Source organism: Zonotrichia albicollis, chromosome 2, assembly GCF_047830755.1.
Source record: "Zonotrichia albicollis isolate bZonAlb1 chromosome 2, bZonAlb1.hap1, whole genome shotgun sequence".
In the NCBI taxonomy this organism is placed as follows: Eukaryota; Metazoa; Chordata; class Aves; order Passeriformes; family Passerellidae; genus Zonotrichia; species Zonotrichia albicollis.
Window position 1 is genome coordinate 99,485,118 of NC_133820.1, and position 14,663 is coordinate 99,499,780.

The following is a 14,663-nucleotide window of genomic DNA, read 5'->3' on the forward strand; positions in this document are numbered from 1 at the left end:
TACTAGGATGAGCACTCAGTATAAGCTGAGTGAGGCTGAGTTTCCTGCCATCTCAGGGCATTGAACAACCAGTATGGGGCACCCTCTGCACGTCCAAAAGCTCACCACGAGGACTGACATCCTCTCGAAGCACAGGTGTCATTTCTCCTAATTCAGAGGCAGAAAAGGTGTCTGTGCCTTCCCTTCAGTAACCTGGATTTAGCACAGGGAACGTGGCAAGCCCGCTCCACAATAACTGGCTGCTAATGGGATGCCCAAAACATTACAATACGTGGAAGTGGGACTTCTAAATTTTCATTTCAGCCCCTTGCTAGAGCTGAGATTCTTTAGGGCTCTTTTATGGGGACTGAGATCTGGGTAAGTGTGCTATCCACTAGGCTGGAGCATAAAAGGAGGGGAAGGGAGGCAGGAGCAGGTCTCTTCCCTCTGCTATATGTCTCTGAAAGGCAAGCTGAAGAGATCTGCTCAGTTCTTTGAAAGGGCAGGCCTAGGTGTCTGTTTGTTTGGAATGGGGTGTGATCCCAAACGGATTTGGGTCACCACATCTGGCACACTTCTCAGTGTTTTCTGAGTTATACTTTAACACGGACTCAAAGCTGAAATAAAAGTATCAAGAGACAAATTTCTGGTAATATCATTTGGCTGTGAGCCAATCATAATAACACCACAAGTATACCTGATTATACCTAATAAGAATAGATAATACAGGTTAGATTGCTTATTTTATTTATTTTATTTTCTAACAGATCAGGGAAAGGAAGTAAGCAGATAAACCAGTAGGGAAATAAAGCAGGGTATGAAATCCAAACAGATAAAAAAGGCTCAGTGGAAACAGAAGTTACAGGGAATCACAGGAAAAGACTGGGAGGGACCACAGTAAGTCAGTCACCTGTCCAGCCTCCCTGCTCAAGCATGGTTATTCCATGTCAGGTTGGAAGGGGCTTGGAACAACCCGTTTTACGGGCAGGTGTCCCTGCCCACGGCAGGAGGATTTTTGATCCTCAGGGTGCCTTCCAATCGCTCTGCGTTCACCCCTCACGGCCCGTAGCGGCCCGAGCCCTCCCTCGGCCGGGACCATCCTTATTAGGCGCTGCGGGAAGCGGCGGCTGTGGCGGTGCCGGGCCCGCCCGCCGGGAGCGCCGCCTCCTCCGGCCGCGCCGCGCACGCCGGGACCGGCCCTGCCCGGCCTTGCCCAGCGCCGCTGCTCGGGCCCGGCCCGGCCCCGCCGGCACCATGCAGGTGAGCAGCTGCGCTGCCCGCGGGTCCCCGCACCGGCCTCTGCGGGCGGTGCTGCGGGGCCAGCCCGGCAGGGCCAGGGCCGGGGCCGCACCCTGGGCTGGGCCCCGCCGGCAGCCACGGGCCGCCCTCGCCGGCCGAGGGCCCGGGGCAGCGGGGTGGGGCGGCCCGGGTTCGTGCCGCTCTCTCGGGGCAGAGGTGGCTGTCACGGGGCGGTGTTGTTCGGCGGCTCCATGGCTGCGTTTGTGGCAGTTTGTTGCTTTTTTTGCAGCTACGGTACTTATTTCACTACTGTAGTGAGCGAGTCGGCGTTTCAGGCACTGCATCAGTGCGATAGTAAATGATAGTAAATGCGGGGTTGAGAGAAAGGTGACCACGGTCAGGACTGGGGAAAAAAAGTATGGCGTTGTGTTTGTTGAGCCACATTGTTCTTTATTTTCTTCTGTTTCTTCTCCCCTTCTGCCCCCTACCCCCTCTTCCTGTGTCCCGTAGTCCATAAGTACTGGGGCTTAGTCGGGAACAGAGATGGTTGTGTGGCTGTGAACAGACCTGGTGTAAGGTGTGCTGATATAAGCTATAGCAATGCACTAGGTGTGTTCAGTTTCTAAACTGGACCTAGGCCAAGACAGCAAGGAAGCACAACCAACCTATAGGTGCTTATCACTGAAATTTCTTCTATTTTAAAAAATAAAATTGCCTGCTAAATCAGAAAATTTCATACTCAGCTACTTTGCTTTTCACCAATACGCAGGGGGATACTGGCCTTGTTTTGCAGGATTGTTGCAACTATTTTACATTAAAATCTCAGGAAGAGTCTAGCTGTAGATTTAGATGTGAATCCTTAGCAATGGACTTGGCTGACAGAAATGGCTTGCTTTTCTCTAAACACTTACATAGTCACTCTGACTTGAATCTGACAAGGAGATGTACTGAGTCCGTAAGGTTGGTGCCTGTGTGTGTCTCATGTCGCTAGTGCTTCCTGATGCAGTGGCCCTTGATTTTGTGGCCTGTCCTGCTGAGGGTCTATAAGGAAGCCCTCAGATTAGCACACTGCTCTGTCACCCAGTTAATACCCTCTCCTTTGGTCTCACTTTGTGAGAGATGCAGCAGTGGTTACAGTGCTTCAAACTTTGGTACCCAGCCAAGACCTGTATGTGCTGTGAGTGAGATGGATTAAAACAAAATCAGTCTTCACGGTGCTGCAGGTCTGGGGCTGGAAAGAAGCCTCGGTGTCAGGAGGATCCATCCAGTTACCAGTTTAGCAACTGCATTAAGTTCTGGAAGTGGTAAAATTCACCTTGAAGAAATGCCATCCATTTGTTGTTCTCCTCTAGGATCCAAACAAAGACACGGAGTGGAATGACATTCTGCGCAAGAAAGGGATCCTTCCTCCAAAGGAAAATGTGGAGGAACAGGAACGGGCAAAGGAAGAGGAGCAGTTTGCCATCCTTCAGAAATCTCTGGGTGAGTGACCAGCCAACTCAGGCAGCAGCAGAGTTGAAATGGCTCCTGGGGGAAGCTTTCTCAAAGAAATGACCAGCAGCAATGTTTATATGCCACACAGCCAAAGTGATTTCAGCATCTGCATGGGGGAAAAAAAAAGACTTGTGTCCTAAGCTATTCTTGAACAAAATACCTTATAATTAAGTGACTTTATTTATATTTCTACTGTTAGGAATAAGCATACTTCAGCCAAGGTGTAATTAGAAGGATGGAATGAGAGGTAAATACTATGGGACCATTTTGACCACCACAGCTGTAAACAGATCTGACCTTACAGAAAATTTCCATGTGGAAACATTATGAGGACATGGGGCACCATTCAGGAATACTCTGCATTATTTGACTTTAGTCTTCAAATTATTTATTTTAGTCTTTAAACAGGCACAGGTGTTTGTGCTTAATAAATGTTTGTAACACTTATTGTCTATTTATTATGTGATGCTGTTGGAGAACTCTTAGTAGGAGTTAGATATTGATATATAGATTTGAATATTGATCTTGAAAGTTAGATGTTGAGAGTTTGGGATAAGTGTCCTCATTCTCATTTTTAAACACAGGCCTCTAAACCAAAACATTTCCAAGGACTTCATTACTTCAGATTACCTTAAATTTAATTCTTCTTTTTCAAAGCTTAGTGCCCCACAGGACTGTACTGTGTCATTTTCCAGGTCTGTAGGGATACTAAAGCTTCATCTGTGCAGGGTGATCAGCTGTTAATGGTATAAAACAAATACATTCCTGAGCACATGGATTCTTCTAGCATAGAAACATTTACTTTTTATGGAAGTACATGTTTGAAAACTGAAACAGGAGCAGTGTAAAGGGAATCTGCCCGGTGAACGTGCATGTCTGTGCTGCAGCTGCTATAAACTTGAAAGCTCATGCAGGTAGTTGGGTGCTAGTCTGGGCAGCCTTCAGCTCAGAGGCCTTTTCCATCATATTCTTTCCATGTGTATGTCTAAAGCACATAACACTTCCTAACAATCCAGTAGGAATAATAATGACAGGCTGAGAAGACTGGGGCTGCTTGGCCTGGAGAGGAGAAGGCTTGGGGAAGAACTTTAGCACGAACCTTCCAGTGACAAAGGAACTGAAAAAAGAGCTGGGGAGGGAATAGAATTCTATGACTCTTTTTGGAATCATAGAATAGAACCATAGAATATCCTGTGTTGGAAGGGACCCACAAGGATCATTGAAGTCCCAACTCCTAAGGGCAGTTCCAACTTTGAGACCATGTAGTGGTAGATAGGACAAGGGGGGATGGCTTTAAGGTGAAGGACAGTAGGTTTAGATTAGATATTAAGAAGAAATTCTTTGCTGTGAGGGTTGTGAAGCACTGGAACAGGTTGCCCAGAGAAATTGTGGATGTCCCATTGCTGGAAGTGTTCAAGGCCAGGTTTCATGGGCCGTTGAGCAACCTGGTTTAGTAGGAGGTGTCCCTCTTGGCAGGGAGGGTTGGAACTGGGTGATTTTTAAGGTCCCTTTCAACCAAGCCATTCTATTATTCTAAGATAATATTTTTTAAAAATCTACTGCACACTTCCTATTAATCTGTCTTTAGAGTAAATAAATTCTGTTGGACTGATGAAAGTTAATGAGTGTTAATCCTGGAATGAGGTTTTTGCTGATTTAATGCTTCTTCTATTCTAGTAAAAACTTATGAGGACATGACTCTGGAAGAGCTAGAAGAGAATGAAGATGAATTTAATGAGGAAGATGAGAGAGCTATTGAAATGTACAGGTCAGAGCAGCTTGCAGAATTTGGCTTTAATGATAATTGGAGGGTCTTTCTTTTATATGCTTTTAGATATTGTTGAAGAGAAAGGATGTTTTTAGGATGATGGAAGAAGGGGGTTGTGTTTCTGGTCTCTTGTGGAGCTTCTAAGTGTCTTTAAAAGGATAACAGCTTTTGAATTCGGTATCCTTTATCTACAGCCCAGCTTTGCAGAGATAATGTGCACCTGCTGAGTGTATGGCCAGAGATCCTGAGAGCTTTGAAAATCACCTCCAGTATTTCCTAATTCTTGTGTCAATGAGATTAAGGTGCTGCAGATTTGCATAATTAGTGTTGGTTTCCCTCTATCTCATAACATCTCTCATGGCTTTTGCCATTTAGTTTGGTAGTGTATTATCTGCAGAAGAAAAGTCTAGTGAGGTCAGAAATGAGGAAAAAAAGCATTTAATGAAACACACATTTACTTCTTGCATGTGGCTTTAGCCCATGATGCAAATACAAGAGCATGTACAGTGTCATTTTGCTTTTATTGCTCTGCGGTTAGAAGAAGTTTGTAATTTGTCTCTGATGTCTGGGCCTCAACCAGCTCCTTTAAGTTACATTCTGTCAAAAGAAATGCATCTATTCACAAGATGTCTTTTTCATTCCTGGCTATCCAGGCAGCAAAGGTTAGCAGAAATGAAGGCAGCTCAAATGAAGAATAAATTCGGGGAAGTCTTGGAGATTTCAGGAAAAGATTATGTTCAAGAAGTTACAAAAGCTGGAAAAGGTATATGGGTAGTCTTACATCTCTACAAACAAGGGTAAGATTTCTTTTTTTAAACCATTAAACCTTGCACTGTCAATAGCTGAAAATGCTCCAAGGTAAATGTGTTGTTGTGGAACTAAGGACTGATTTTGGAGTTCTAAGAAATGAAAACAAATCAGTAATTTTAATAAAAACAAATTAGTAATTTTAATACTGTTGAGACAAGACTGCTGAGCTTCATTCTAGAATGATGTTACCATGAGGTGGCTTTTTTATACATCTCTACAGCACAACAAGATGTGTACCATACAGCTTCCATTGAGGTAGCTGCTGCCACTGAAATATCCAAGCTTTGGAAATTATTCTGGATCAAATGCAAGGGGCTGTGAATAGGAAGGATCAGTGTGTATTTAGCTTGGTTTCTAGTGGCATACAAATGAAGTGAGTAAGGTTTGCAGTCCTGTCATCATGATAGAAAACCTTGTGAAAAAAAGGTCTGTTAAAATTGCTAGATTTTTTTTTGAAAGGTTATGAATACTTGCTGTTGTTCTTTGTCTCTAATTGTGTCATAGGTGTTGATCATAATTTGCATACCTTCTTCCAGGAGCAGCTTTGCTTTTATGCTTGCTCATGCACCTTCTAAGTATCTTAAATTCGTTAATCAGTTTCCCTGAATACAAAGGGGTTAGAGGGGAAGGATGCGTTATTAATATATTAAGACAAAAAACCCACCACATACCAAAATCTCCAGTGGTGCTGATCTCCTTTGAATGCTGGAATACAGAAGTTGATTTTGGTACTTTTGTCTTTGCAGAAAGTCATCAATGTGATATTTCTGACCTTTCTTCTGGAGCTGTTTACTTTTTAAGTTGTCTCTTGTTTTCTCCTTTTGTGTGTCTGTTGCTGTTCTTCTCAGAATTCCACTCTGTGCCTTAATAAATCAACATATGAGCGGGCTTGCAAAGAAGTTCAGAGATGTGAAATTCATCAAAGCTATCTCTACCACCTGCATTCCCAACTACCCCGATAAGAACCTGCCCACGATATTTGTGTACCTGGAGGGAGACATCAAAGCTCAGTTCATTGGGCCCTTGGTGTTTGGTGGCATGAACCTGACAAGGGATGGTGAGTGTCTGCATCTCTGCTCTTCCTAAGGAAAAGCAAAACTGCATTGCTGGGAATGAGAGAGGTGAGGCTTAGGAGGAGAAGGGAGGTACTGAAAATCATATTAGATTTTTTTTTCCCCCTATGGCTCAACCACATGCTGTCTTGTAAAAGCAGTGATAGGCCAACATGAAGGTATTTGTCTTGTGTGTGCAAGTATTTGTGCCCTGTGTTGGGTGAAACAAATTTTGCTGGATATATTAAAGGGTAAACAGTACCCATGCATGTTCTTAGAGTGTCTTGGACATGAGCAACTGCCCTTGCCAGCAGTGATATGATAATCTCTGCACTTGCCTATTGGATTGTAGGGCTCCTTGTTACATTTTCAAGATGATGGCATACGTTTGTCTGCTGTCCCTGACTGAGTCAGCTTAATTCAGTAATTACAGAAAGTGTACTGTGATTACTGAATTAAGTCACAATAAAATACTGTGGACTGACATTTCTGCACTTTTCTTTTATGTCTTCCTTCTCCCCTAAGCACATCTGCCTTTCACCAAAGATTTAAGAAAGTCTGATGTTGGGTTCATTTTTCTGCAATATCTGAAAGAAATTAGATTTGATGATAGGATTATCAGCAGCAGTAGGAGAATGGTTTCAACTGAATGCGTTGTATTGATTTTCTACCACTTCTGGGAAGCAATCCAGTCCAATTTGGGCCTACTGCTGGTGGTGAAGTCTCTCTTTACTGTCTTAAGGAACTAATATTTAGTGTGTGATGTAGAGGCAAAGGGGTGAATTCTATTTACAAGGTACATGTCTGGAAAATACCTATAATTCAGATGTGTAAATGATTTTTTTCACAATTTTTTGCCCTTTATTAAATTTATTCTCTGCCTCTTCTGATTGTGATGAGCTCAGTATATGATGGGAGCAGCTGTAAAGTATGAGCAGTATTCCTTCACTGGCAATAGATGTGCAAACATGTCTTCTGCCCTTGTGTGGTTAGAAGAAGGTAGAATTCACTTTCAGTGGGAGAGTTGCCTCTAAAGCTGCTGCTCTGTATCCATCACCTCTTTTGCACTCCTGGTTGCAAGGTGAGCAGGGTGGCACTGGGGATGTCACTGTCACAGAGCAGTACCCTGACCTTTGTGCCCTGGGCTGAGACCTGTGCCAGCCCTAGGGACTGGGAAAGGAGGGATTGGCTGGAGCTGGCGTGGTAAATGGGGCAGGAGCTTGGATCTGGGTATGAAGGAAGAAGAGGAGGAGGGCCCTGATGTGGTGGTGGTGGTAGGATGATGAGGGAAGTTACCTGAGGAGCCAAGGGTGGGCTTTCTCCAGTTTGCTCCCCTGCATTCATGACTCTTGTTTTGCACTGCACAGAATTGGAGTGGAAGATTTCTGAGTCGGGTGCCATCAAGACAGACCTCGAAGAGAACCCCAGGAAGCAGATCCAGGACCAGCTCATGTCCTCAATCAGGGCGTGTGTCCCAGCCAGAGGGGAGAGTGACTCAGAGGATGACTAACTCCTGCATCTGCAGCCAGATTGATGCAGTGCACTGGCAGCCAGTGCTCCCACCTCAGACGCTGGAGACACTCCTCAAGGCCTTGCTGAGCCCCAGAAGGGTGGCCTTTCAAGACAGTCATTCTAGAAACCTCTAGAAACTAAAAACATTTCTGTTTTTTAAAAATTGCAGCTTCACTTAAGATGCTGAAAGACATTTTGTATAGTGAAGTCTGAGTAAATCTTACTCAAAGGTTTTAAAATACAGATATAAGTAGAAACAGGTCTCTTGTTATTATTTTCATAGTAAATTGCTACTTTAAAAAATTTGAAATATGAAGTGGTTGTAAGTGCACTGTTTTTAACAAGCTAAAGTTGTACAAATCAAATCTAAATAGCTGTCTTAAATAATTGCTTATGGCACTTAAATGGACCATCTCTTAGCCCACTGTGCTCTGACAGCCTGGACTTCGCAGAGAGCTGGGGAGTGGTACCCATGATGCAGGGGCTTCTGAAGGTGGTGTGTGGTCCTCTGCAGAGATGTGCTGGCACCAGAGGGACAACAGGAGGCTGTTAGCTGGGATTCCAGGCATCTTGAGAGAGGCCTTGAGGATGGCCAGCCTCTCCTGGGTCCTGCTGAGTCCCAAGCTCCACTTCTGAGTTAGCAGCATTATTTTGCCTTTCACAAGGGCTGAACTTCCTGCACCATCTTGCCTGTTAATTGCAGAATAAAACGCAAGATAGTGGTGCTCAAGTGTGAAACTGCTGAGTTCTTCAACCATATCAGAAATCAGGTATTCCTGCAGTAGTGCCATTGCCAAATGGGAGGGAGGATGATGTTTGAGGAACTGACATCTTGCTACATTAATGACTTCCATTTTCCAGCTACAGTAATAATAACTGAAGCTTTAGAAGAGCATAAACTTAAATACTACCTTGATTATAGATCTGCTGATATTTGGAGCTGCTTGATTACTTTGGGTTGGATTTAATGTCCACCTGCACTTTCAGTTGGTCTACACTCAGGCTAACAGTCTCCAAGAGCTCTTGCTACTGAAGCTGCCCCAATGACATTTTGTTGTATTGCTGATGGATTCTGTGGATGGATGGTACACAAGGCTATACTCAAAAAGCAGTGTTACTTAAAAAAAAAAATTATTATTTTGTAGTGACTTTCAAGCCTGATTCTGGAACTCTGAGACAAATCAATGTGAAATCCAAACAGCAACTAACTGTTCTTTCAGGTGAGGTTGTAAGATCCTGATAGAGAGCTTCCTCTTAGAGATGTGAATGGTGATTTGAGTTTTCCCTTGTCTCGTCTCTTTTAGTGTTTTTTGGCAGAGTAGCTAAAATATTGATCTTGTGCAAGTGAGCCAAATGCAGCATGATAGAAGCTGATAGATCCTGAATATTATTACATAGCAGCACTCTTCTCATGATACATGGCTATCTCGAACGCAGACTTGATGCTTCACTGTACTCACCTACAACTTTGTACAGTCTAGGAAAAGGATGACTCTTCTTCTCTGTGGAATCCTACACTGCATATTTTGCTTATCTTTTGCTTGTTCACTCTGAATTGTACTTTTGAGTGACCTCTGATCACATGGACTGCATTCCTTTTGGAGGAAACTAGAGAAGCTAAGGGTGAATAAAAAGAAGAGGTGGGACTTAAGACTGTTTCCTTCACAGTCCCCCAGCAGGGACTTAAAATCACAGCTGCCTTCCCCTTTTTTGTGTGGTCTAATGGGGTTTGTGAGCTCTTGGAGCACTGAGAGGACTGAGGTTCTGAAGAGGACCAGGGCTGGGTATGGGTTGTCCCAGGCTGCTTAGCTGTGGGCAGCCAGATATCCTGTGCCTGGGAATGATGTGTGGCACCCCCAGGTAGCAGTTTGTCTTTCCTCAAAAAGAAGTGGACCTGGTCTGCTTGGGAGGTTTGTGCAGGAGAGTGCCTTGGAGAGGGGCAGAGGGCCTGCTCCCTGCTGTCAGGGCTACAGCAGGGGCTGCCTTGCAGTTTCATTGGCAGCTGCATTTTGGAGCAGCAGTTCAGGAGAAATGGAGACATTTTGACCTCCATCTTTTATCCTCTACTGCTTAATCTGCTGAAATGTTGGGGGATGCCACTGGAGGATGCCATGCTGAAAGGGGCAGATGTGAGAATCATCACAAACCAGAAGGGGCTGAATATCCTGCCCAGCTGATGAGACTCACATGGAGCATCATTTCAAATGGTATCTATGCTTCTCACTCTTTGGCTAGGTGTGAAAACAGCTTTTTGTAACATTATTATTTTTCCTGCCAATCATATTGCCATGCTCAAGGCCTTTTGTAGAAATTAGGTCTCTGCAGGAAGCAGATAATGAGGTCTGTTTAACCTTTTGGCAGAGCAGGAGCTGTGGAAACACAGTTAAGGGAATGAGCTTTAGCTTAAAGGAAGCTGGCTGCTAAATAGCAAACCAAAACAGCCAATTAATACACATTGCAGAAAGGGGCAATATAATGCGAAAAAATAACTGGAAAGGGTGAGCTCTCATTTGCCAAGGCTTGGGGCATTGTTGCTAAATGCACTATCAATATTTTTGCAGCCTGCCAACAGTTAGTGTCAGATCAATGTTCACTTTTTATTGCTGTGAGAAGGGTCTTTCTGTCAGCTATCATGGGAGAAATCAGAGGCAGTGATCCTGTAAACAGTGCTGGGGCTTGTGTGGGTGTTACTGTACTGCACGCTGCTGTGAGAGCATCCCTGCCTTGTGTGGATGTTACTGTCCTGCACACTGCAGTGAGAGCATCCCTGCCTTGTGTGGGTGTTACTGTCCTGCACACTGCAGTGAGAGCATCCCTGCCTTGTGTGGGTGTTACTGTCCTGCACACTGCAGTGAGAGCATCCCTGCCTTGTGTGGGTGTTACTGTCCTGCACACTGCAGTGAGAACATCCCTGCCTTGTGTGGGTGTTACTGTCCTGCACTGCAGTGAGAACATCCCTGCCTTGTGTGGGTGTTACTGTCCTGCACACTGCAGTGAGAGCATCCCTGCCTTGTGTGGGTGACTCTCCTGCAGCCTGCTGTGAGAGCATCCCTGCCTTGTGTGGGTGTTACTGTCCTGCAGCCTGCTGTGAGAGAATCCCTGCCTTGTGTGGGTGTTACTGTCCTGCACACTGCAGTGAGAGAATCCCTGACTCATCCCACACTGCAGCCGTGCCAGAGGGTTGTGGGAGGGGGAGAAGTAACCTTGGGCTGTAGATGGAGGCAGATGATTTGCCATTAGTGGACAGTCAGTCTGGATTTTTTTGTGTGAAATGTAAGTGCACCACTAGTAAAAAAAGAATTCTCTTTATGGTGCAAGTCTGAATGCTGCTTAGCCAGGCCATGTGATCAGTTGCATTAGGTTCCTGATCTGGGTAAGTTGCTGTTCTGATTCCCCCCCACCAAATCTTTCATTCACAATATGGACTCACCAAACCTGCAGGGCAGTGTTTTACATCAATTGCACTTGCAGAGGGAGAGCCAGGTGTTGTGCAAGCAGGGCAAAGCCATGGTTAAGCTGCTAGTTCTCCAGGTACTGAATCCAGTCAGGCCCACAGTCAGGGATCTGTACGTAGGTAGAAGCATCTGCAGGACTGTGGCTGCAGAAGGTGAAATGAAGGAGAGTCCTTTGAATGACTGTGTTCTGTACCTGATTTGGCCAGGTCCTACTTCCCCAGGGCTCAGCTCAGCCTCTCCTGCTTCCTCCTTGTGGCTGCCCTATCACCTGCTTTCCCAAATGCGCTCAGGTGGATATTTGGTTGGCCTTGTTGCTGGGAGCAATTTGACTTAGGTGAGATGGCTCACTATGAGAAAGCTGAGTGTGTGCATCCAGCACAGGATGGGCACACAATGCTAAGCCACAAACTTAGCCTGACAAGTGAACACTAGTATTTTTCTTTGTAGTGTTCATGAAGAAAGTCATTCTGATCTACACTGATTCTCATTAAAGTTAAGATGCACTTTTTATTCCTTTTTTAAAAAGTCAAGTTCAGAATAATTTGTCTTTATGCTCTGGAAATCTGGGGAAGTTAATCTATTTCACAGGCAATGAGAAATGAAACTTCTAACAGAAACATCAGTGACTTTGAGTAGCTCTCCTTTTGTGAGGGGGTAAAATCCCTCACCTTTATATGAACATTTTGCTGCATATTTGTTGGGATTGGATCATGTCTAAAGAAACTTTACTGTCCCTGAGATCAAAGGAGAATGCTTCCCTGTCATTGCTAAAACTAACATATTCCCTGTCAATTGTTTGGAAGGCTGTTGAACTCATTTCTCATTACAGCCCATTATAAATCACTCCTCATTTCAATCTCATTTAGTTAATTCAGTCATCAAAGGGTTGTAGGAGGCATAAAGTATTTTATTGATGTATTTAGCTCTTCACAGAATTAAAAAGAAGTATTGAACTTCTTAGGTCTCTTTACTTGCAGATGGCTCTTGTGATGCAGGAAAAAACTTCATTCCCTCCTGTGGAAGGCAGAACCATTAAAAATGAAAACGAAGCAGCAAGAGACTCTCAGCAAGAGATTCTCTCCAGGCGTCTGTGGGAGACTGATGAACAATATAACTTGTTTTCATATACCATGTTAAAAAATTCATCTCTTGACAATATGCCAAATTTTTTAGGACTTCATCATATTAATTTGAAGAAGCTGAAGTCTGATAAAAATGTCAGGAAAATATCAAGTAATTCTGAAATTGTTTTATTTAACACTTTGAATGTTAAATAAGGAAGGAACTGTGATCTAAGTAAGAACAGTCCATATAAAAGTTATTAATGGACAATGAAATGTATGTAATTATGCATACTTGTAAGCCTCTGCTGCGGTATGTCTCCTACAAAAAGTCATTCCAGTATTCCATCAAACACAAAGCTGATTCTTGTAAAGGCAAAAGTTACAGCATTTGCTAGTGAGAGCAAGTATTGGATTTTCAGACAGCCATTGCCTACCCCCTCAGAAACTGACTCATGATATAGCATGTGCCATCCTGATCCCCCTCCCCTCAATATCTGTGGGAATACTTTCATTTATAAGGAGGGCAACAAAGATAGGTACTGAACTCCTTCTTGCATGACTGCAGCTTTTCCTTCTGTGAGTTAGTACAGACCATTTGGGGCTGTTGGGAAACCTCATTAATTATCTGTCCATATGCAGAGGATTTCTGTTAAGCTGGAAGTAGGGATACCCTGGAACCTCCAAGCTGGCTCTCACTCCCTGTGATTTAGAGGTTGGCCTCAGGTGATTGGAAGAGAAATTATGAGGGCTGCCTCCATGGCAGAGAAGCCCAGTAAGAGACACTTGCAGAGATCTGCTGCAGCATGAAGGCATCAACTACAGTCTTTAACCAGAAGGTGCTGGTGATAAAAGGGTGCAATGTTTTGTGGGATGTAGCAAAACCAGGAGAACATGCAAGATGTGGAATTGGGTCTCCTGTCTGGTAAACATCCCCAAACTTCTCCAGCTGGGGTGCATTCACTCTGATTATGTCTAGATAGAAAATTTAATAGTCCTGAGGAATGAGATGTGAACTAGTTCTTGTGGGGTGAACCAAGGCCAGAACAAAAGTCTCATCCTGGAAGAGCTTGAGGAAGTTTTTTTTTTTCTTGTCTTCCTTCTCCCTCTGAGACTAAAGGCAAGAGCCCTTGAGAAAGTGGGAGAGAGGAAGGGCAAGAGGCACAGGCAGGATGAAAGGAGCTCAGATGGGGAGCTTAGAACAGCCGTCTGACCATTGCTAGAGAAGAAGGGTAAAGGTGAAGAAAATAAAGAAAAATTTTAGAGCTTGTATTATGGTGAGGATTCAGGAATATTTAGTGTTGGGGTAGACTGAGAGAAGCACTGTTCTCAAAAGATGGACTTTGTGTATGTAGCTGGAGACTGTGCAGGATAGCAGACTGGATGGCAGCATTAAATCACAGAGGAAATTTCATGCAGACCTATGAAAACTTCTTCCCTTACTTCAGTGCATAAGAATAAAAACGGGTAAAAATGCATGCTGTGATCCACGGAGAAATGTTCGGAGCAAGTGAGCACCATTAAGAACAGAAATCAGGCAGGTTTTCAATAAGTAGAATCAATTGGCAAAAAAATAATCCTGTGCAATTCAGGCTAGGAAAAGATATTGCTGTATTATTTGCTTGCTAAAAAGCTGTCTTTAGCATAAGCTCAGGAAAAGCTCTGAATCTTTCAGGAGAGAGGCACTGTTTATATTCAGTTTTATAAGACACAGTAAGCACTCACTGCATCATAGCATCTGGCACATGTTACAGATCCAGTCCAGTGGATAATACAGGCTTTCTCTCTACTTTATGATATCAAGTGGCATTTTCAGTTTAAAAACCTTACTACAGTGTCATTTTCAAAGTTAGCTGTTGCCCTATGCATTTGTGTTGTATTATCAAAGAGATATCAATTTCATTTAAATATAGTTGAGGAACAATCTCATCACTGGCTTATCAGTAGCAGTCCCACATTGAATGCAGCTAGAAAAGGGAGAAGGATAAAAAAATTCTCTTTGTCCTTTTACTGACAAGTAGCTGACACCTCAGGTATCTCCTGTTGACAAAATGGTGACCAAGGGTTTTGGTGGCCCCTCTGCAAAACACACACACCCCATCCTCCTCCTCTCCTGGTGGTAGGATAACCAGGGAGCACCTGGACATCCTCCCAGCTAAAATACCAGCATGCTTCCATCACTTTGGGCTTCAATCAGAGGAAAATCTTTATCATCAAAGCCACACCAGCTGCAACTGTCACTCAAATCTGTGTAAAGCATGTGGGATTTCCTTACAGAGTTATCCAAGAAACC

General features: G+C 43.9%; 1 protein-coding gene across 1 annotated transcript; it reads left to right on the forward strand.

Moving 5' to 3' along the window:
- Window positions 1–897: 897 nt before the first annotated feature.
- PDCL3 (phosducin like 3) lies at window positions 898–8,111 on the forward strand. The gene is made up of 6 exons (XM_005486434.4): window positions 898–1,239; window positions 2,571–2,700; window positions 4,390–4,480; window positions 5,134–5,277; window positions 6,139–6,347; window positions 7,710–8,111. The coding sequence occupies exons 1-6, from the start codon at window positions 913–915 to the stop codon at window positions 7,850–7,852; spliced, it is 1,044 nt and encodes a 347-aa protein (XP_005486491.3). The 5' UTR covers window positions 898–912; the 3' UTR covers window positions 7,853–8,111.
- The last annotated feature ends 6,552 nt before the right edge of the window (window positions 8,112–14,663 follow it).

What these genes read in the sequence shown, in the direction of transcription:
- PDCL3 (XM_005486434.4), top strand. Translation starts at nt 913, where the DNA reads ATGGTTATTCCATGTCAGGTTGGAAGGGGCTTGGAACAACCCGTTTTA. An exon ending in GCCCCGCCGGCACCATGCAG is followed by an intron (nt 1,240 to 2,570) that starts GTGAGCAGCTGC and finishes GTTCTCCTCTAG; the next exon opens with GATCCAAACAAAGACACGGA. An exon ending in CATCCTTCAGAAATCTCTGG is followed by an intron (nt 2,701 to 4,389) that starts GTGAGTGACCAG and finishes CTTCTATTCTAG; the next exon opens with TAAAAACTTATGAGGACATG.